This window comes from Solanum verrucosum, unplaced genomic scaffold, assembly GCF_900185275.1.
Source record: "Solanum verrucosum unplaced genomic scaffold, falcon-dt-bn FXZP01000277.1, whole genome shotgun sequence".
NCBI classification, from domain to species: domain Eukaryota; kingdom Viridiplantae; phylum Streptophyta; class Magnoliopsida; order Solanales; family Solanaceae; genus Solanum; species Solanum verrucosum.
Window position 1 is genome coordinate 203,825 of NW_026019945.1, and position 22,861 is coordinate 226,685.

At 36.3% G+C, this 22,861-nt stretch overlaps 6 protein-coding genes across 7 annotated transcripts; 3 read left to right on the plus strand and 3 right to left on the minus strand.

The window, feature by feature from the left end:
* The first annotated feature begins 214 nt into the window (after positions 1-214).
* Positions 215-1,391, plus strand: LOC125807299 (transcription factor JUNGBRUNNEN 1). Its single transcript, XM_049486993.1, has 3 exons — positions 215-434; positions 645-940; positions 1,029-1,391. Exons 1-3 carry the CDS (start codon positions 215-217, stop codon positions 1,389-1,391), a joined length of 879 nt encoding a protein of 292 aa, XP_049342950.1.
* A 793-nt stretch (positions 1,392-2,184) lies between these two features.
* LOC125808715 (porphobilinogen deaminase, chloroplastic) lies at positions 2,185-5,547 on the plus strand. Its single transcript, XM_049488370.1, has 5 exons — positions 2,185-2,458; positions 3,542-3,947; positions 4,558-4,764; positions 4,875-5,052; positions 5,149-5,547. Exons 1-5 carry the CDS (start codon positions 2,265-2,267, stop codon positions 5,259-5,261), a joined length of 1,098 nt encoding a protein of 365 aa, XP_049344327.1. The 5' UTR covers positions 2,185-2,264; the 3' UTR covers positions 5,262-5,547.
* A 751-nt stretch (positions 5,548-6,298) lies between these two features.
* Positions 6,299-10,020, plus strand: LOC125808759 (protein Iojap, chloroplastic). The gene is made up of 5 exons (XM_049488421.1): positions 6,299-6,650; positions 7,466-7,592; positions 8,522-8,660; positions 8,797-8,885; positions 9,574-10,020. Exons 1-5 carry the CDS (start codon positions 6,438-6,440, stop codon positions 9,705-9,707), a joined length of 702 nt encoding a protein of 233 aa, XP_049344378.1. The 5' UTR covers positions 6,299-6,437; the 3' UTR covers positions 9,708-10,020.
* A 277-nt stretch (positions 10,021-10,297) lies between these two features.
* On the minus strand, positions 10,298-14,081 carry LOC125808687 (uncharacterized). Of its 2 annotated transcripts, XM_049488354.1 has the most exons (4): positions 13,917-14,078; positions 12,476-13,573; positions 10,893-11,270; positions 10,298-10,615 (listed from the first exon to the last, which is right to left on the minus strand). In XM_049488354.1, coding segments are annotated over exons 2-4 (1,419 nt in total). In that variant the 5' UTR covers positions 13,515-13,573; positions 13,917-14,078; the 3' UTR covers positions 10,298-10,613. The 2 variants fall into 2 exon arrangements, with proteins under 2 accessions (XP_049344311.1, XP_049344303.1); XM_049488346.1 differs by lacking the exon at positions 10,298-10,615 and having other exon boundaries at positions 10,748-11,270; positions 13,917-14,081.
* Positions 14,082-14,989: 908 nt separating this feature from the next.
* On the minus strand, positions 14,990-21,047 carry LOC125808668 (protein NARROW LEAF 1). The gene is made up of 6 exons (XM_049488331.1): positions 20,862-21,047; positions 19,250-19,742; positions 18,787-18,930; positions 17,722-17,962; positions 16,664-17,164; positions 14,990-15,676 (listed from the first exon to the last, which is right to left on the minus strand). Exons 2-6 carry the CDS (start codon positions 19,736-19,738, stop codon positions 15,252-15,254), a joined length of 1,800 nt encoding a protein of 599 aa, XP_049344288.1. The 5' UTR covers positions 19,739-19,742; positions 20,862-21,047; the 3' UTR covers positions 14,990-15,251.
* Positions 21,048-22,079: 1,032 nt separating this feature from the next.
* Positions 22,080-22,623, minus strand: LOC125807307 (auxin-responsive protein SAUR76). The gene has a single exon (XM_049487005.1). It carries the CDS (start codon positions 22,467-22,469, stop codon positions 22,080-22,082), a length of 390 nt encoding a protein of 129 aa, XP_049342962.1. The 5' UTR covers positions 22,470-22,623.
* Between the last annotated feature and the right edge of the window lie 238 nt (positions 22,624-22,861).

A 22,861-nucleotide genomic window follows, 5' to 3' on the forward strand; every position in this document is an offset into this window, starting at 1 on the left:
ATATACTATCATTTGGTCCCTCAAACAAAAAATTAAAGTCAATACAAATCATGACTTGACCCAAGTCCAGTCGAGGTTCTTGATTTAATAGTATTCCACATCACATTCTTCTTTATATATAAATATCAAAGCTAACTACTCATCAAGCAAGAACAAGAATAAGCTAAGATATATCAATCTGATCAAGTTATAATATAGTTAAGAAGAAAATATTATGGAAGTGAAAAGTAAGATGAGCACAAGCAAATATTACACAAGAGAAGAAGAAGAGGAGGATCAGGCTGAGATGGCACTTCCAGGATTCAGATTTCATCCAACAGATGAAGAGCTAGTAGGGTTTTATCTAAGGAGGAAAGTAGAGAAAAGGCCGCCTATCAATATTGAACTCATCAAACAGATTGATATCTACAAATATGAACCTTGGGATCTTCCAAGTATGTATATATAAATATATCTACTTACTTAAATCTCTTATATCTATCTACCTACATGTAAGTAGGATTTCAGAATTTTGAGTGTATGTGTTTTGAATTAAGCTATTTCTGCATGCTCTAGGTGCTCCAGCTAGCTAGCTAGCTTGCACTCTAGATATATCTTTAATTTGATGTGTGTGTTTTAAATTAATTTTGGGTGCATGCATGCAGAGTCAAGCAACATGGGAGAAAAGGAATGGTACTTCTTTTGCAAAAGAGGGAGAAAATATAGAAACAGTGTTAGACCAAATAGGGTGACTGGTTGTGGATTTTGGAAGGCTACTGGTATTGATAAACCTATTTATAATTCTACTGAATGCATTGGGTTGAAGAAGTCATTGGTTTATTATCGAGGTAGTGCTGGAAAAGGCACAAAAACAGATTGGATGATGCATGAGTTTCGACTTCCTTCTGAAAATGACAAATCTACTAAACACATTGAAGCTAAAACCATTGCTCAAGAAGCTGTAAGTAAGCTACATATTGTAACCATGTACTCAGTACTTTTTATTAATTATATATGTTATGTCTCACACAATAATTAATCGTTTGCAGGAAGTTTGGACTCTATGTAGAATCATTAAGCGAAATAAGTCATGTGTAGCTGCAGAATGGAGAATAGCAGCAGCAGCAAAGAGAAACCCAGTAGTTGACTCAGAAACATGCAGTGCGGATTCTTCAGATTATATAATAAGCTTTGGTACTGCTCCAACTGTGAAGCATCATGATATTGTTCATCAAGACATGATGACATCATCAACAAATAATAGTAATGACCAACAGCTGCTACGGAGCTCATCATCAATACTGTGTACTACTCAACAACCTTCATCAGACATGAACTTCGAGTTGTTGTTAAAGAATAATGTAGATTATTGGGATGAACTTACATCTATTTTAGACCTCGATCGTTATTGATCGTTTCTTCCATCCATCTCATATATATATATAGATACCTTGATTCTGGTGTATATGAATCTGTACACTCAAATAACAATATGAATGATATGCAACTTCATCGAGTTATACTAATTTGCCAAATATGGCTACTTTTCGATTAGTTTAGAAGAATTAACATAATTAAACAGCAAGCCCACATAACCAATCGGATATTTGTGTAAAAATTCGTTGATTTACACATGTATATGGTCATTCTTAAAGTTATCAAAGTTCAAAAATAGAGTTAATTTGGATGCTCATCCAATTTATAGAAATGAGTACTTATGAATAAAGTCATTTTTGTTTGTTGGATGTCAATAAAATAGGTCATGTATTTTATCAATTATTATCCAACAAAATAACTCTTGAATGAAAATATTTGAAAATGACATCAATTATTTCTAAAATTATATATATATCAGATTCTTTAAATTCATAGTAATCTTTAGTCCAAATAATTTTCTTGCATAAAGGAATATTAAATTTGATAGGTAATGGAATAAGACATCGTTTTTTTCTCAAAATTAGTTGATGACAAAATTAAACAAATCATCTAATTTGTTAAATAGTCGACCTTATTTGCATTTCTTTGTTAAAAAAAAAACATTTTGATTTTTTCTTCTTTTTCTTTTATGTATATTTTCTTTCCTTCTGGATCGTGGATTTGGTTGAGGTGCAAAGGTGAGAAAATGAGGTGGCAGCATCTTAGTGGTTAAAGACACGGCAAGTGGGCCCAAAAGCCGCTTTTTAAGATTTTTAAACAGCTGATGTTAGCTGGATGACCTTTGAGGATAAGTAGCCAACAACAAAGAAAAAACACCTTCGCTTTCTCTCAAATCAATTCCTTCGAAAATGGAGAAATTTGTCACTCTAAATGCTTCAAATTTGAGCTCCGGTTCCCTTTTACCAATTGGGTTTTCTTCGCCTTGCCGGAAATCTGCAGTTTCAGTTCAACGCCGGCGAGTCCACGTTACCAGGGCTTCCATTGCTGTAGAACAGCAAGCTCAAACTAAGGTCGCCGTCATCAGAGTTGGAACACGAGGAAGGTACTGTCAATTCTTTACCCAATCCATTTGTACAAAATGCCTAATTGGGTTTATCTGAGATTGAAGTTACAGTCTTTCAACTGAAAAATTGGATGTGCGGCTTTTACCAACTAAAATTGGTGTTTAGTCTTATGCCTTGATAAATGATTCGAGATTAAATAATTAATGCTTTAGTCTTATGTTTTTCTCTTGATTAGTGTATTTAAAGTACAATGAACAAGTAAAAGTGAACAGAGGGAGTAATTGTCAGTGGCATTGAGGGTATAATTAACCATATTGTTCACTGAGGTGTCATTTAGTTCAATAGTCTCAGCACATTTAGTAATCAGAAATGAAAATGCGAGGGTAATGGCCCCATAGTTGGACAGAATCTAGATTTAACTTTATTCTCTCATATCCTCCAAAAGTAGTGCATTTTTGAAGGATCTGGCACACACCCGTAGGCATTTTTGAAGAGTAGATATATAATCCTACTGACCTTTGCTGCCCTGTAATGTAATGATGATAGTTGGACATATTTTGGATTAGCTTTATCCCAATTTGTTTCCACATTAGTTAATGGTCATGTTTATGCTTTTATTGATAATGTGTTGTATTTTAGTTAAGATGTGTGCTAGTGTTAGTCAAAATGTAAGCTTTTTAAGGGGATCTGGCATTATGGGGAAAACAAAAATACAACTTTGTATGCTTGACTCCTCTTTGTGCTTGCCTGTTAGAAATTGACTAATGTTAGCAGTAGATATACCCTTTTTTTCTCCTTGCATTTTCCCCCTGGCATATATTTTCTAGCCAATCTATATTCTTTTTGATGAATAAAAATCTCTTGTGCATACTTCCCTTATTCCATGAACATATTTGGTAACAACCATGTAATGTGTACGGGATGAGTTTCAACATCGATTTGGATTAACTCTTCATTCTTTCTCCTTTTTGCGTGTGTGGGTGGGATGATAGAAACTGACTGATATATCTTTCTTTTTTTTGATAAAGATAATGTTGAAAAACTGACTGATATATCTATGAAGTGCTTTTGCTAAAACTCTTCTCTTATGGATTACATATGCAATTACTTGTGTAGGACAGCCCCCTAGCTCTTGCCCAAGCTTATGAGACTCGAGCAAAGCTAATAGCCTCATATCCTGACCTGGCTGAAGAGGGAGCCATTGAGATAGTAATAATAAAAACCACAGGTGATAAGATATTAAGTCAGCCTCTTGCAGATATTGGTGGAAAAGGGTTGTTCACAAAAGAAATAGACGAAGCCCTCATCAATGGTGATATTGATATTGCTGTCCACTCAATGAAAGATGTGCCCACATATCTGCCAGAGAAGACAATCTTACCGTGCAACCTTCCACGTGAAGATGTGAGGGATGCATTCATTTCTTTAACTGCAGGTTCCCTGGCTGAACTTCCATCAGGAAGCACAATTGGTACTGCTTCACTGAGGAGAAAGTCCCAGATTCTCCACCGCTATCCCTCACTCAATGTAAGTCTATTACATAGCACATCATAGTCTCTGAAGAAGACCTACCAATCTCTGAGTGTGTGTTGATATCAGAAACAAAGTGAACTAAGAGTCTCCGTAAAATTTTCCATCAAGCTGCAACCATAATTTATTTGAGTCGCTTCATGTATTGTGTTGGTGCATATATGCCTTCTATGAAGGTAAAAACTAGAAAGTTAAATAGGTTACTTATGCTATTACTTGGAGCTAGATTGTTTGCAACAATTAGAAATATGTTGACACGAGAAATAATTAAAGAAATTATGTGTGCTCAAAAATGTGGGTAGGATGACCAATGAACGAAGAAAGAGTAAATTGAGGATTGTTTGTTACTTGTTCTGATATGTTACATGGCTTGGTATGCTCCAGGAGCAGTAATTGTTTTCTTAATAAGCCAAATGTGAAGCTCAAGTTTTCCATATCTGAATATCTTTTAGATGAAGCAAAATTTGTGGTGAAATTTTTTATGGTGGTTACTTCTGGCCTGAATTTTCTTATTTAGCTCAGTTCTGCCAATCTAACAACTTTTCCTCTTTACTTTTACTTAGTTTGACAAGTCATGCTAATTATTTTATGTGAATTTTGTTTATAGGTGTTGGAGAATTTCAGAGGCAATGTTCAGACAAGGTTGAAGAAGCTGAATGAGGGGGTAGTTCAAGCTACATTATTGGCACTGGCAGGGCTTAAGCGTCTGAATATGACAGAAAATGTATCATCGATCCTTTCTATAGAGGATATGCTACCAGCTGTTGCTCAAGGGGCCATTGGTATTGCCTGCAGAAGTGATGATGAGACAATGGTATTTAGCACTCTTCTCTGTTATTACAAAAACATTTCCTGCTCTACCATTGTTCATTTCTCCTTTTTTGAGGGCTTTATTTCGCTCATAGTTATCGGATGCAATTATAGGCCAATTACATTGCCGCGTTAAATCATGAAGAAACCAGATTAGCAATAGTTTGTGAGAGAGCATTTTTGACGACTTTGGATGGGTCTTGTCGCACCCCAATTGCTGGCTATGCCTGTCGAGGTGAAGATGGAGATTGTATTTTCAAAGGATTGGTTGCCTCTCCAGATGGAACTCGAGGTAAACGTTACTCCTTAGTTACAGAATTCTGAGGGATGTGTGAGTTACGTATTCTTTATGTTTATTGATGTATAATCTTGTCTCCCTTAATTTCAGTTATTGAAACCTCTAGAAAGGGACCCTATACATCTGAAGACATGATACGGATGGGTGAAGATGCCGGCCAGGAACTACTCTCCAAAGCAGGTCCAGGATTTTTTGGCAACTGAGTAAAGCTTATGCTCTTATGGTCGACCTCTGCCTATGAATCTGATGTATTGAATAACAGGGATAGAGATCGGAATTTTATATTTCACCCCTACGATAGGATTGAGTCCACTTATCATTGTAACTGTATCGGCAATAGAATTTGAATACTTTGTATAATAGTGTAGCATTTCCACTTCAATTTGGAGTGTTCAGCTGGTTGTTAGCCTTCAGTGTATCTGAGGAATGGTGAATGTTTGCAGATTTGTAGAAAAGTTGTACTGGCGGATTCTGTTTCATATGGATTGTGAGTAATTTGTGCAACTGTTGTAAGCTACCCAAAGTGTAATCTACCGTTGGCTTCATTTATGCAACGGATTCGTACAAAGTGAATATTTCCTTAAAATGGACTCTAGCAATCTATCATTGGCTTTATTTTTTGAAACTTTTGTATCACAACTAGTAATAAGACGGTTCCCTCATATGAGATCTTTAGGAAAGAGTATCAAGTTGACCCTTTATGAACACTTTGATGCACTATCTCCCTTCAACCCTTTGGATAAAATGCGGCAAAAGAAAAAGAAAAATTCATGAACTAACCCCTTCATCCACCCTGTATGAATGATGAGATGATCCCCAAAGGATGCTTCAGCATTCAGGCGCCACAAACCAATCAGAGAACCTTTGTTCAATAAGTGGAACACATTAGTTGTTTTCTTTCCATCTTGCACAATCAGGATAACGATGGCTCGCCCAGCCTTCGTTAAGAAGTGAAGTTACACCTTTAAGCCAAATAGTAGTCATAACTCTTAACTATGTTCTAAATTGACGTTTCTTTTTATTCATTATCTTAACCATTACAACATGGTTAAAAAAAAAAAAAAAACTTGTTTCTTCCTCCCCTTATAACCATGAAGTGAAACTCTTTTTGTGGATGAAATACTTTCCATTTTTTAGTTCAACATTTATTGGAATTGACACTTTGATACACATAATGTTTGGGAATGACATGAAAGTATCCATCTTATCCAGAATAGGACGAAAATGGGACAGAGATATTAAAGAGAGATACTTATATAGGATGAGAAGATAGAAAATTTATTTGGTGCAAGCAACAGAGTTTCCCCATACAATCCTCTTCCTATAAAACTCTTGAGCAGTATCTTCAAAAGTTTAAATAACGAACCCCATATTGAAAAATGAAAGTACACTCCTGCATTCATCCTCTTCCCTGCACTCCCTCCACCGGAATTTTGGTCTCCGGCGGTCGTACGGAAGCTAAGCTTGCTGCTAACACCAGAAAGCTTTATTCTTTAACTTTGAATTCCTCTAATTATACCCCATTTCATTATAAAGATCTGAAATTTTCCAGAAGCAGCTCTATGGATTTTTCTAGAATGGCAATTGGTTCGGTATTCCCTAAAGCTTCAAGCTTTCCCCCTTTTTCTTTTCTTGTGAAGCTACACCACTATTTGCGAATTGTTTTGGATTTTTCTGTTGTTGAAGTCATAGTTGTTGCATTTTGTTGAAGTTCAGAAGGCATTATTGTGAATTGAACGCCAATTTTTTATTTGAATTTTACACAAGAACTTGTTAATTAGCACCCATTATCCACAGAGTTTAGAAGGCTGTGATTGGTCCAAAGGGCGGGTCACAGACGGATTTCTCGGTTATAAAAAAAAAAGAACCTGTTAATTAGCAGTCTCAAATTTTATTTTTCTGGTTGCAAAGAATGTTTTGTTAGATTTTCCAGCTAACTCAAAGGATAATCTTGGCTTTGCTAATAGAAAGAGGAAAGAGTTAACTGCATTTCACTGTTAATACAACTTTACTGCCCCTTCCGAAGACATTGATTAAGAGAATCTGTAGCCTTTGCCTTTATTTTTGTGCTGTTGGTTTAGTTGTATTAGATATGATAAAAGTCTCTGCAAAAGTGAGTGAACTTGGAAAAAAAGATAGTTTATACTCAATAAAGTGAGTTGTGACATCTTAAGGTTTTTGTATATGTCCAAACTATCTTTTTATCTCTCTAAAATGTCTCACTTAATCAACACTCCACTAATTGGAGAAACAAGGGTGAATTTTTGGGAGAAAAAGCAATTAATGCTTCTTGTTTTTCTAGAACATCAAATATTTTAGAACAAATCCTTTGCCAAAAATGGAAAATATGAATGTATGATAATGTTTCTGCTTGATGCTGCACCTAACATGAATACTTTTGGTACAGAATGTAAGTGAAGATACAGATGACATGTTTGATGATCTCCTAAGAACGCATGGGAAAGTGGTATTCAAAAGAAATGACCAAAAACCTGCAAGTGAGGAGATTGATGATGATGCTGAAAGCCTATCCTGTAAGTTGTTCTAAATTGTTAATTGAATTGATTTTTTCTCATGTTGCCGAATCTTTGAGCCTCATAGCTTATAGTTTTACTTTTCATGGTGGCATGTACCTCTTAGCTTATAGTTTTATCTTAGGAACATCGGTTGATTTTTATCTTTTAGCTTCCTTGTTTTTATGATATCGAAGAACGTGTTGACCAACTTTAATTTCATAACTCATGGAGCATCTATATTCTTGTTTTTGTTATTTTCCTTTTGGGGAAAAAAGAGTATTCCCCCCTATGATTGATGTAATTGCATTAGACCTCTATCTTGTGAAAAAATAGGCTGAGAACCTTTTTAGCTTAAAAACCATCCATTTTAGTCGCTTAATCAATTCCATACATGTCTCATTTGTTGTTCCGTCAAAAATCTCATTGAAAATGTCATGAATATCCTCCATTCTTATGTGTAGGAACTCTTTGCATTAAAATGTTCATGTTCTTTCATTGCCCTTCAATCTAATAGTAGTCCTACCAGAAGGTATTTCAGATAATATTATTTATATCAGAACTCTCTAACATAATTGTAAGTTTTTTTTACGTTAATATAATTGTTAGTTATATTATAGAATTTAAGGTAGTAGAGCCCAAAGGTAATTGTAATTTGATTCACATCATTTTGCTTACTATATATATATATATATTTTTATTTTTTTTATTTTATTTTTATTTTTTGCTTACTATATCTTTGAGTTGTTTTGGTGACATTTACTGATTATGTTGCTTACTTTTAATGTATATTAGTGGTGAAATATTTTTACCTAAACTATTTAAGCATCATCAACAAACTACAGAAAATTATAAAAGATATAATCCAAAAAAGCACACTAGAATCTGAGAATGAATATGATGATTGACTTTAGGCAGAAATCATTGACAGTGCTATTCCCTCTATGCAGTTGCAATGGCTGTGGCTAAAGTTGCAAGTGATGTCAAGGCTGGAGATATAAAGGTTCTCTTTGTCAAGCCTCTAGTATATTGGACTCGGTTTTTCATTATTGCTACTGCATTCTCTCGCCCACAGATTGATGCCATTGGGTATGATATCATAACTTGAGGTTTTCTATTGTATATTAACCAGCAGCAGCATAAATAATCGCAAATGAATAAATAGACGAAGAGGATTGAGGATTGTTCTTTGTAATTCTGAAGTTTGTCTAAATTTCTCATAAAGGACCAGAGTAAGAGATATGGCTGAGGAACAATATGGAAGAGTTGCTTCTGGAGATTCAAAACCCAACTCGTGGACGCTACTAGACTTTGGTAAGTAATTCATGGTACTTCAATAGTCCTGCTATTATTTGTGTCATGGCTGAAGAATTTCACTGGATATGAATTTATCTATTGCCCTTGTTCTTGATTCACCCCTATTTTTTAATTTCATACGTAAACCAGTGCAGTTAAGGGACAATATCCTTCTGCACATTAGGATTAGAAGGCAGTAACTTTGTTGTTGACTAACCCACTCCTCCGACTACTTACTGTAACTGTGTTGCTTCAAACTGTCCAACATAACTTACCCAAACATGGTGCTTAACTGTTACAAGGTATCAAACCATGAAGGAACTTGCAAAAATCCGTTATTATTCAGGTGAGCAAGAAAAGGGGGTTTAAAGGTTCATGGCACAGAGATCTCTGACCCCGCCAGAGAGCATTAGTTTGTATCATGCCCTGCTTCATATGGGTAGTGCTTTTCAAAAATCATCCCGTGCAAAGGTTAACTTCTGGTTAAAACATGGACTAGCTATCCCAGGGGGGCCAAATATGTTATGGTCAGGGTCAGAAAGAATGTTACCTCCAATGCTATAAGGACTAAACATGAGTGGTTTGTTTTGATAAGGCGATGCTATACTATGTGCTACTATTTGACCCTTGCAGCAACCATGTAGTATGCCATGAAATGTGTTATTCTTCTTGCTGATATGTCGCTCCATGCCTCTCTTAATTACAGGTGATGTTGTTGTTCATCTATTTCTTCCTCCGCAGCGTGAGTACTACAACCTGGAAGAATTCTATGGCAATGCAGCATCCATCGAACTACCATTTGAGAACCAACAACAATTGCGAGGACCTACTGGATATTGAAGTCCCAACAGTTTTGGCCTCGTGGTGATTAACAGAAAGTGTAGCAAATTATGAGGCAATCGCAGTGTTCCCCCGATTGCTGACAAGGAACGATTAACATATCTGGGCAAACTCTGTTGATCCACCGGTTGCGTTATTTTTCTTAAATTAGTAGTAATGTAATTGCTCTTGTAGAAGATAAAGCTCTGTACTACGCTGTCTCTGTAGAAATATTGGAAAAGAAATAGTTTACATTCATTCTGAACCAAAAAGGGTGCCAAAGGGGCTCATTGTCACGTCTGATGAAAGAACCTAACATCCTTTTTTCCCTTGACGTGAGTTGTGTTTAAATGAAGCATGAGGATTTAAATATTCTACTTCATCTTGTTTGGGACTGAGGCATAATTGTTATTTGCTATTGTTGGTTTACTATCCTCTTACAATTCTCTCCAGTAGAGGAAACATTGACATTAACAAAAGTTTACAAACACCATAATATATGGAATCAAAGAAAAAGCCAATGCTGATCCAACAACATAACGGTCCAATTGGTTGAATAAAATAGCAAAATAGGGGTTGAAAAATGAAAACGGGAAAGTTAACTTAGCTTCTAAGATCCAACCACTATATAAATTCAAACTCTTTGGCCAACATAAAATGCTCCACAAGAGCTAAGAGTACGAGAGCCGAGAAAACTACGAGTACATTGGGAATTTAGAACTAATATTCCATCAAATTTTACAAACTAATATGTACAGGGACAACGATTAGGATAAACAAAGGAAAAGCTCATTGTGCATTCATATCTTAATTGAAATTCGTATACAAATTAGCAAGATCTGCATGAGACAAGCATAATTAAGCAGCCAAATATTGGTATAATGAATCCAAGCACTCATCAGGCAGCATTCTGATAGCGATATAGATTCCTGCAAAACACATTTTTGCTTTCAGTATATACAAGAGCCAAAAAGAAAAGAACAGGGAGGGAGGGTGTGAACTTCTAGAATGCATGAGTAGATGAATAGAAATGCTTCTTCAAATGGATTAATGGTACTAGCAACATGGCTAATGCAGAAGATAGGAAAGATGTGAACTTATACGCCATCTCTCATGCATAAGCAACTAAAGAAACCAGAAACGTCTACTGCTTAAATAAAGTTACTGATGCAGAAAAGCAAGGCTAATTAGGGGAATGATAGTTACAGTTAGAAGTGTGTTGACTTGGCTGTCCGGGATCGATTAGGCTCAACTCCATATCATGAGTTGCAGACCAACCAGGTTCATATGTTTCAAGAAATCCAATCTTAGCCTTATTTGGGAGATCATGTGGGTGAACAAATGGAACTCCCGGTGGCCATCCAATTTCCATTCTTATGTTCGTACATGGGCAATCAAGTGACTGGATGTGACTTTCACAATCCTTTAAGGTGCAGAACCTCAGCTTGATGCCCTTTTTATCAGCTATGTCTTGAACTCTCTCTTTGAGAACTCTTTGTGCCTCCAATCTCAACCTCTTTGAAGGTGGAAGAGGTTTAGATCTTGAGTTACTCTTCCTCCTCCTCATCATGGGCTTCATAGATCCTGTACCAGCATTTCATCGATCCAAGGACCTGTTGTTAAAAGCTTCTTACTAATGAATACTAGCAGAAAAGAGCTCATTTCAATGTTTAAAAAATCCAGCCAGCAGTAATATATTGCTTGAGGAAACGTAAAAAACACCAAAACTATCAGAATTACGAGAAAACATGGGAGAATAAAACACAAGAAAATGTAACAATAAAAAGACATCCTTCTTTAGTTCCATTACTTGAAACTGCAAGTAGATTCGGCTTCTAGATACCTCCTTCACAGTGATACAGAAAGAAACTAACAGAATCTGGCACCTTTTAACTCATAAAATTTAACCAATAGAGCCTGCTTTATCTACTTTGACCATGTTTGAAAGTCATTCCAGATATTTGAGATAATAACAGCCCTTCAGGTCCTCAACAAGTAAAACTAAGACCTTTCACTTCCAATTTTTAAAAAACGGCTAAGCTTGTCACAAAATTTTTCATATTACTGACCACAATCATACGTGATACAGCAGCTTCAGTCAGCATTGTGTTTTTGTTCTGAATAAATCTTCAAAATTAACACCAAATGCTTTTCTTTGGATGTATTTGGAAGGAAAGGAATTAAGATATTTTGAAGCTACAACCAGCTCCTTACAGAAAATTAAGATGAATTGTATCCTTCTTTTGAGTTTTTGGTCTAATTCTGAGTGCATAGATGATCCTAATACAAGTCAAGATGTCTTGGATTCCATGTAAGAAGAAGAAGGAATGCTGTTTTGAGGTTCTTTTCTCTGATGTAACACCCATGTTTTGGTTTCCAGCACAATCTTTGTGCTTTGTTTATATATATATGTATTTATGTATAAACAGGAATACATTACCATCCTTAAAAAAAAAATTAATACTTCTGTTCGGAGGTATTAGTTGTGTGGACTCATAATCATGATAACTCTAACTAGACGCTATTTTAGACTCACATTTTTCAAAAACCATAGAAGTTTCAAGATTATGAACAACCTTCTTTCCTAATCAAGTTGTCAACTGGCACTCCAACTGAAAACATTAGGGAGCACCATCCATGAAAGCCAATTCTAAGTCACCTTATCCTTATCGTGTCTATTAATTCATTTAAATATAAAAAAGAGAATAGAAACAAAAAAGTAATAATTCTAGATTTTCATTTCCATACTGATAATGCAAATAGGAAAAAAGAAAAAAAGGATGTCCTACCATCTTGGACTGTTGGAAAGTTGAATGTAGGGAAATTGCTCCTGATAAGCAACTGATCAGTTGATCTCTGCATGAAGTCATCAACTGGTACGGGAAGCTGGAATTGAGCTTCAACCCCGTGACCAGCAGCCCGCATCTCTGAACAATTGAGGTTGGTCATGGACTTGGGCATAAGTTTAAAAGAAAGGGAACAGCGTCCATACATGCTACCCTGCTGATTACCAATGTCCGTCCGATGAAGTGCAGGGCTGATATAGCCCGCAGTTGCCTGATATAATGCAAGGCCAGGATAAACTATTGCTTCCTGGGGGCCAAGATCACCATCCACAAGAACCCAGTGACCGTGAAAATCTCTCACGTGTAGACCAGGCCTATCCGACTTAACAATTGTAACAAGGCTTCTGTCAACCTGATGCTCATGATCCGAGAACATCCCTAACTGACCATCCTCTTGCGTTGTCAGGCCATGGTGCTGAGCACCCTGAAAAGATGGCCTGGCATGACAACAGACGGATAATACAGAGGATGATATTTCTCGGTTTCTGAGTGGAACATTATCAAGTATTTCAGTAAATGGAGAGCTACGCAGATTTAAATAGAAGCTGATGGCATCCAATATATCTCTTGCTGCTCTTCCAAGCAAAGAGAATATGTCAGACAAACCAGCAGGAGGGAAATCAATATCACTGGTGGGTTCCGAAGGAGTAAGCCCTGGCCTGAAATCATAAGTTTCTTGCCATTGTTGAGGATCTGCATGGTAACCAGAGGTCTTACACCACTCACGAGAGTCATCAGAATGAATAACATCTGCAGAAGGATAAGAGGGTTTATGTTGAAAGTAAAGTCGGGCAGACTCTAGACTAGACCTTAAAAGAGCTCCATCACTTGTGGATAGCTGGATAATGGCAGCTGAATACTGAGCCAATGACTGTGACAAAGTTGAGACCGATAATTTATACGAATCGGAAGGAAGACCTTCCAATGGTACCAAATCACTGAGCTTCACACGACCCAGAGCTGGCAGGCCATTGCCTGCCATGAAATCCTCTAGACTTTGCACTGCTTGTGCTGAAATATATTAACTCGAGACCATACCCACTGAATGACAAATAGAAAACCAGTCAATTTAGAAAATAAAATGAAATAAAATAACAAACTTCCACCATTGAGGTCGACTATATGAACTCTCAGTATCAATATCCCTACTGGACCAACTTTTTCATCCTATACTCAATAATTTGAGTTCAATTTCTCTGTATTTAACAGACAAATAACACTATTAGCAACCAATATACCAACATCACTAAACCTTAATCCCAACTACTAGGTATCGCCTATAAAAAAAAACTTAGCAGATAACAAGCTATAAATATGTGACAAGTTTAGGAATAAGGAAAAAGGTTGAGCTTGAAGATCGAAAAATTGAGGCTTTTTAACGCACCAGAGGTAGACGCTGCACTGCAACCGATTTCACCAAGCATGGAAGTCTCAATATCGAGAGAGAGAGAGAGGGAGAGGAGGAATCCAAATGCGAGAGGAATAGAGCGAAACGCACAACTCGAAAAGGGAGGAACAGAACAGTTCGCAGCCGCGGGGAACAGTGGTCGTTCAGCTGATCGCCGGAGACAGAAATTATTGGAGGCCCATTCTTGTGTTGGAGCATTTGGGCTTCTAAGATACAGCCCTATGGATGGACAATGTTGGACCCAAACAAATTGAACATGTACTCTTTGGCACCATCATTTAAGCCTAAAAATTTGGTTAAATAGCGTGTCCAAATAAAGGTATCTTGTGATTATTTTTTTTACAAAGTACCTTCAATTTCTTATTGATTCATTCACGATTTTTTTATATAGTCATGATAAGTACAAGTAAAGGATTTTTATTAACTTGATTTGAGAATTAAATAAATAATAAAAGAACAATTATAACCCATCCATTTAACCGCAGTGCCCAGGAGCGGAGCCAGCTTTCTGTTAGGGTTCATCTGAACCCATTCAGCGGAAAATATTACTCCCTCCGTCCCATTTTATATGATGTACTTTGATTTGGCACAAACTTTAAGAAAAATGGAAAGACTTTTAAAACTTGTGATCCAAAATGAATGATAGAAATTTGTGTGGTTGTAAATCATTTCATTAAGGGTAAAAAAGACATTTTATAGGCAAATTGTTACTTAAAATAGAAATCTGTCATTCTTTTTGGGACTGACTAAAAAGGAAAGTGAGTCATATAAATTGGGACAGAAGGAGTATTATTTATACATGATTAAAATTATTTTTTATATATATATAATAGATGTCAAATCCCCTTCGATTAGTTTGTGTGTTTAGTTTTCAAATTTTAAACCCCTTATTAAAAAATCCTAGCACTGGCAGTGCCTATAAACACATGCACATGCAATACATATATATACACACATTCGGTTCTTTTCGTTCAACACTTGGTTTCTTAAGATATCCAGCATAAGTAAATATACATCAAAGGCAAGTTTTTCATGTTGATGATTTTGAGACTGCATGGAGCCATGAATCAAAATAGCTCAAGAAAGCAGACTCATTTTTAACTTGCATGTATTTTACAATTGGATTTTGCACTACTGACATGTTCAAATACAAAAACTCTTCATACACAGGTTGCCATCAATGGCCACATGATGAAAATTTAGCACCTCAAAAACCAAATTGGACCTCTTTCTTTGTTTTAGAACCAAACACCAAATGCATTTCCGTGGAAGACCTCAAAGTAAAATGTACCAGCAGATAAAAGGAGAAAATCATTCTGGTTCATCTGCGCTTGGTGGAGGTTCTGAACGTCTTCTCTTGGATTCATGACCACCCAACTGCAAAGAAAAGCTGATGTCTTCATCAGAGCCTTTCCTAAGAGCTGAGAGATTCTCGTATGCTGACTTATCACGATGATCGTCTTGATTAGCCGGAGGTTGCCCATTGAAGCTTGGAATGAATTGATGTTCAACACTTGCATCAAAGTTGATCCCACTTTCTTCCAAGTTAAATGTAGCTTCCACAGGTGAAGAGTTTATATCAGGGCCACCAATGCCATCTTCCAAGGGAATTTGTTGAATGTGAAGCCCAAGAGGCTCTATTTTGTCCTTTGGAAGCATTATATCAGGAGGTGAAGAATCCCCAGCCGTAGAGCCCACCATTGTGGCAGAGGCAGCTCTCTGTTCTTGCACTGCAACTACACCAGTGATGGACACAGACAAGGTTATAGCATACCCTCAAAGAATTGTAGATTTTTTAATTGGAAAAAAGAGGGTACATCGATGAAATGGTAAATTTATCGGAGTAAGTCCTACAGATGTGACAGGATTTAAAGCAACGGAACCTACATCACTTTGAATAGACATTATTTTGTCTCCATGGATTGGGATTAAGAATGGGAGTCAGCTTAGTTCTATTCCATCTTGTGGTGCAAATACTAACGGTTAGCAGAAGGGATGGAATTCACTTGCTTTATCCTACACACATTATACAAATGAAGAAAGGCATATCGTCTACCCAAACAACGTCACTAGAGGAAATTGAGCATGTCATTTCAAGAAGTCATTATACAGGTGCTTCTGAATTCTGAAGCTAAACAGACCTACTGGATGCCTGAGAACTAATGTGCAAACAATGGGATACTAATTAACTAATTCTACAAAGCAATTTATCATGCCTTCTAGGAACCCTTTGCATACACAAATTTTTCAACAAATGTCAAAATACAAACTACTAAATCTAGAGAGATGGTTTTGATAAAGATATGGTTAATTTAATTTTGATGTCAACCAATGAAACTTGCCCACTTTGAGAAAGATAATCAGCCAATTGCCAAGTGGCTTCTAATAGGCCAATTTAGTATAGTTAGATCTAACAACTCGCAGTACGTCTCTAAAGATCTAGTCATCCATTGAGCTTCTTAGCTTCTCGTCCACTCTAAATCACGCATGTTTTTCCTTCTACAACCACCCCTCTGAAAAAACTTGGGATGTATCACTCTCAAGTCTCAACATCACTTACTAACTGTAAGCCCTATGCCTGATAAACAAATTAGAAAGCACAATGGTAAAAGATACATTTAGGGGGGAAAACACATTGGAGATTTGTTTTTTTGTGCATGTAACCAAAAAAGAAAAAATCAGCTTTCTTTAACGGCAGAAATCAAGTGCTGAAGACCACAAACCTTTTAGAGCTTCATCTTTGGTGATGATATCAAGTTCAAGGAAATTGAGCAGGCGCCCAAGGTCAACTCCACTAGTCCAGTTTTCTGGAGATTGTCCCACCTTTAGTTTAAGCCGTCCCCTATTTGCGGTTCCACCCCAAATAATACCAATTGGTCGGGGTTTTTCCCCATTCTCACCCTTTAAAACGATTAAACTTCCACTGTCTCCTTCAAGGTCAAACGTCTGCTGGTTTTCTCCATTGACAAGAAAATCAGTCAAGAAGCAAATCCCCTTCTCATCATTGTATTCAAGGGCATATGCCAAGACAGTCCCCGTAGTCAATCCAGAGCTTCTTCCGACCTTCGTCACTTGCTTTCCAATGAGACTACTAATAGGAGATTGCAAATCTATAATTTTGACATCTCCAATTTCCCCTATGCCCTTAACCGAAGTAGTAACAGAGGTCATATCAAAATCATCTGTGAAAGGGATGAATGCACCATCTGCCCTAACAAATGTCTCTGCACGAGTAATCAATTCCACATTTAGAAATATTACCAATGCAACAAGAAAAATAATAACTCTAACAAATTAAGAACCTTCAGGAGCAGAGCAGGTAACATGCAAGTGCGCAAAGAATAACTTTTCATCTATCTAAAAACATAGAAAGAAACAAAAATGAAGATTTCTAGCATGGGTTTCCCTTGCAGTTAGTTCTACTATAAGAGATCTAATCCATGATATGTTGTGGAGGCAGGATGAAAATATAATCACAAGACAACCTCATTTTTATCATTTGACTATATTTCATTTCATACAACACCTTATGGATCAATACAGTGGAATCTGATTAGTGAGATCTCGAATAAGTGTTTACATAACCTTCTTCTATCCGAGAAATGACAGATATGAATTGATGATGGAGAAAGGATTAGTATCACAAGACATATTTACCAAAGAACAAGGAGAGGCATCATAATCCACTATTCATTTAGCGAATTTCAATAATGATTTGTAGCATCAGAACATTCTTCCTTCCAACATAAATCAGGAAAGAAGGTAAGAAGAAACACTTAACCTGGATTTATGCCAGCAAATATGCCATACCAAAGGTCGTCTCTGATAAAAGATGTAGCTCTCTCCACTGAACCCAGATATACTCCAGGTCCAAGTGTTGGAGGTAAAGGATGAAACATTTTTTGATTTGGGTAATCTAAGTCAACAGCAACATGCCGGTTTGTTAGGAAACCAACTTGTCGATTGCCTGACAGGCTCCTCACAATAGCACCCAAGGTTCCATATGTCTCCTGGCTTGCTACCTAAATATTTCCAATAAAATGTGGTGAATTAACATGTACGATCAGAGTGATAACCTTAGGGAAGAAAGAATTGACAAGCCAAACAAGTAGTTTACATCTGATTTCTTCTGCAGACTCTTTAATTGTTTATCTTCCTAAGATGCAGTTAAAAACGACTGGAGATCTCAACAAAGAAGCTCAACTAACTTGTTGACAAACAAAACCTTTCCCCGAGTCCCTTTTTAATGTATTAACCTTTGCTAGAATGCAATTTAAAATGCTGGAGATTTCAAAGGAACTCAACTGATTTGATGACTAACCAATTTACTCAGAAGGGATGTGAGTCTAACCAAATAATGGAGAAAGGTGTCAAAAAGTGTCTTTGTGCACGTATAAAGTTTATGGGCTCTTAGACACATTACAGGAAATCATCATCCATTTCTTCCACCCTTTTCAAAATTATTAGATGCCTTTTAGTAATATAAGACTAACATAAGTTGTCCTTACTGCAAAGTTTTAGAAAAATATGGTAAGCATAAATCTAGTTCCAATACTGAATGATAAGCACTTCAGAAAAATAAAAATGTGCTCAGAAGCAAAGAAGCAGATGACTCCAAGGATCTGCCACACCCAAATAGTTGTTCTATGCAAGATGCTTAGAGTCGATCTACTAACAGGACTCATGAAAATAGCAATACTTACCATAAATTTGCCCAACCTGCGGGATTTGAAAATTAATTGATGCATTTTCTAGGACTCTACTTAGACTTCAACTATCATATGAACTCATCAAAACTCAATCAAAGCATCTTTAGAGTAAAAAGTTGTGATAAACATCAAACTACCTGAGATCCTGAACCAATATATGGGTCACTACCCCGCAGGTCATCGACTATCTCTGTGTACAACTGCTCCTTGGGTGTCGGCTCTGGTGCACCAAAATAGGAGAACTCGACCACATCCACTTCACACCACACACCTCCAGGACCCTGACGATAAGTAACATATTTAAGCATAGAGAAAACTAAGGAATAAATGAAGCAAGAATAACATTTCTTAGCAAGTATTGATTCTTTGGGCTCTAATAATAATTGAATTCACACAATTGAACAATCCCTATCGGGAAAAGTGACGGGGAGGAATACAGCACGAGAAGATAAAAGAAAATCAATGAAGTAAATTTCATCCTCTTTTGTTTTTATAAGGAAGTAAAAGTTTCATCATCTTTTTTTGTCCTAATTCAGGAAAATCTTTCGCGAGAGGGTGACAGAAATAGAATAAAAGATAATTAGGCATCCTTTTGATCACCTCTAAAGCAGTAGGTAGACACTGAATTGGACTAAGCCATTGTTTGTGAACTTTCCGGGATACAAACACTAGTATTGCTGGTATATCAGTCAAAACACCACGTCGAATACGAAAACCAATTGCTGTACCAAGACTGTAGCAACGCAAGAGTTTGCTATGAGATGCCCTTATAGTCATGAGGTCAAGTAAGGTTGTTGCTCGCTGCCCCTCGGGCAATCGGCCAAGAGTTTCTGGCAAAACCCCTTTCTGAAGATTCGCGAAATAGTTTGCTCTCTCTTCAGCAGCATCATTTAGCCGACTAGGCCAGGAGAAGTATGCAGCATTACTCTCAGAGTGTTGTCCAGCCGATGCATAAGGTTGAAGTGTTGGTGGACTAAGTGAAGGAAGATTAGAATAACTGCAACAGTATTTTTCAAGATCTAAGGCTGACTCCTCTGACGGTGTTGAACCTGAGCAACGGGTTCTTTTATTTAACCTTGCTCGATCCATATTTCTGCTCATAGTTGACAAACTTGTTATTCAAAGTCCAACAGGAAGAAAACCAAAAATTCACCCTAAAGTTTGACTTTCAAGGACAAGATCTTTGCTATCATAGAGGTATGCTCTAGCAATCTATGTCAAAACTGATAAAGGAACAACAGTGCTCGAACCACAGAGAACGGCCAATGCAACAATTTAGCATAAATTCCAATTTGTTTCACATGTTTCTTTAATTAAAGCTGCAACGTTAACTAAAAGATTTAACAATATCCAGTAAACTCAGTCTCAAAAATGAAAATGAAAGTCCGTACAGTCAAAACGCACGTATCTCCTGAATATAATATTGTTAACATCACCAAAGGGAAGACTGTAAAAAAGATCCAAATGATTAAAAGAAACTATAGCACTGCCGGCCGTGAGTAACTTTATTGTTCCAGTCCAATACAAGTCATGATAATATAGACTCTATAAAGTGAATAGTAAGCAATTTGAAAGCTATTTAGATCCGTCAAATGTGTTATGGCACCAGATAAACATGGCAAGATTTTTTTTCCTTTAGTTAGCCACAGCTTACAACAAGATTATCCATCACATCATTTATCTCAGCTACTTTAAAATCTGAAAGAATGAACCTCTTAAGATGATAAAACTGCCTCAACAATCAACACGGCATTAGGAAAACAGGTAGCTTTCTCAACAGAAATAGATAATAAGTTCAACAACAACCATAATCAATCAACAATATGTCAACAACTATACTTCAATCCCAAACTAGTTGAGGTCCAATATATCCTATTTCTCCAACAACCGAAATAAAAACAAAAAGTTCTCAGCCAAACATACATAACCAAGGAAAAGCAACAGAACCAGGAATAGGAAAAGTGAAAAGAAACACTTAAAGAGGAAAAACGGATAATAAATACAGTAATATTGAAGAAAAAGCACTTATTTTGATAAAGATTGGGCACAGTACAAATTCAGGGAACAAAATTAATGGGGTCCTGGAAAATTAAAAAAAAAACATGGGTGTGTGAAGATAGCTCTGCATGAAGAAGAGAAAGTGAAAAAAGGAAGATCAATCGCAATAGTGATGGATTCTTGGAGAGAAAAAAAAAAGATGAGTTTTTTTTACCTCACATAGGCAGCCTAAACTCGATATGAAATTGGGAAAGGAAAACAAAAGGCTGCAAACATAGTCAAACCCACGCTACGCCATGAGAGGCCCCAGTGTTAAGAGTATTATATTTTTCTCTTCACTACAAGTATTGGAGAGTGTGACAAATGCTATGTTGTCCATCGGCAACTTTGGAGAAATGGCGCGGGGTGGGTGGGGGGGTTAGGAGAGAGTATCATATGCGGGCCACTGAATAAATTGGACGGGTCGCCTTGTAACCCTTTTATGGGCCCAATTTGAATTTCAGGCCTCATAAGAACATTTTTCTTTTTTTTCGAGATAGATTCTATATTTTATTTTATTTTATTTTCATTTTTTTTAAAATGGGGAAGGGAAACATGTGAGAATCAAACTTTCACCAATAAAGTGAAGATTTAGTTAGTCAACCAATTAAGCTACTGAAATTTTTCATTACGCTTTCTTGTGCAATCAAATTCTAAAAGAGAGTCACATTTATATAATTAGTAAAAAAAAGAAAAAATTATCTTTAAGGATACTCTCTTATAAGAATGGTGTACATGTTGAAGAGCACTTTCCCCATTTAAGAAATCTTTACAAACGTTTAACTATTGCTTTTATTGCGTTAAGATGGACTCTCCTTTCCTTTTTTTCTTTTTGTGTTTTCATATGGTATTTGATATTTACTGATTTTTTAATTACATATTACCATGGCATAACATTTTTTACTTGTGATTTTTTTCATTCACTGGACTCGAGGAGGGATCATTTCAATCCATCTACATTCCTTAGTAGTGTATGTCCTTTCCTTAATTCAATACGTGTCACATTCATAATTTGAATTCTCACCGCATAAGCTCATTAGCTGGGAGATGTGCTCCATATCATAACTTTTCTCATTCGCAAGGCTAGGAATTATATTCATCCTATCACTACTCTTGGTGGTGGAATTTCCTTAAAACCAGTACTACAATCACAATTTACCAAACACAATGGAATTTATTGATTTATAATTCTTACATCGGATATCAACAACTTGAATAAAGAATGATGAAAATGCATATATAATAGCAAACTAAGATCCATCTCATTTTTTATGAGAAAGATAGTCACTCAACATTTATTAAGACTAATTACATGAAAAAATACTAGACTTGAAACATATTTTTGACTAGAGAAATGAAAACAAAAGGTAGAATAATAATGAAAATATTCACATTAATAAACAACATATAGATCAGCCAATTCCTCAAATGAATCAGAATTAAGGTTGTTGGGGTCAGCATTTTCAAGCAACCAAAGAAGATGATCAAAAAGAACAACCTCACACTTAACAGAAAGATGATCTTTTTCCCCATGCTTCTGCTTTGATTTCTCTATTAGAGCATTCAATAGTGGATGGCTCAAGTATTTTGATTTTATCACATATTTCCTTCTTGAGTTGCCAACAAGAATTGTCTCAAAATCTTCTTTATTATCTTGATGAGATTCCACATTCCAAAAATCTTCTCTTGTGGACTTTGACCTTAAACTACTATAAGATGAGCTTCTTCCTAGTTGGCTAGACAAAGTCTTACACTTCCTCAATAACAAATTCAGCTTCTTCATCTTCTCTTAATTTCTTCCTTCCTTCCTTCCTTCTTTGTTTCATTAATTAAAATACTTAAATATGCTATTGAGAAGATGAATATTGCTAGATGGAAAGGTGAATATGGTTGGAAGGTCATTGTTTCATGGTTCTAATTGGGGACCTAATTAAATTATTTCAAATGACAAAGACAAGCTATCCTTTAGTCTTTGTTTCAGATGGGGTCTCATGTGCTGTTTGCTCTATGTGTGTACTCATGATCAAGATTTTATTCATTGCGTCTTTGGAAGAAAGATAAGTATGGCCTACTATAATTAAGGTGATTAATGGTGAATAACAAGTTAGCTCTTTAACCAACTAGGAACTTGCCTAAGTCCTCTTGTATCTTTCCTCTACATATGCAATCATAGGC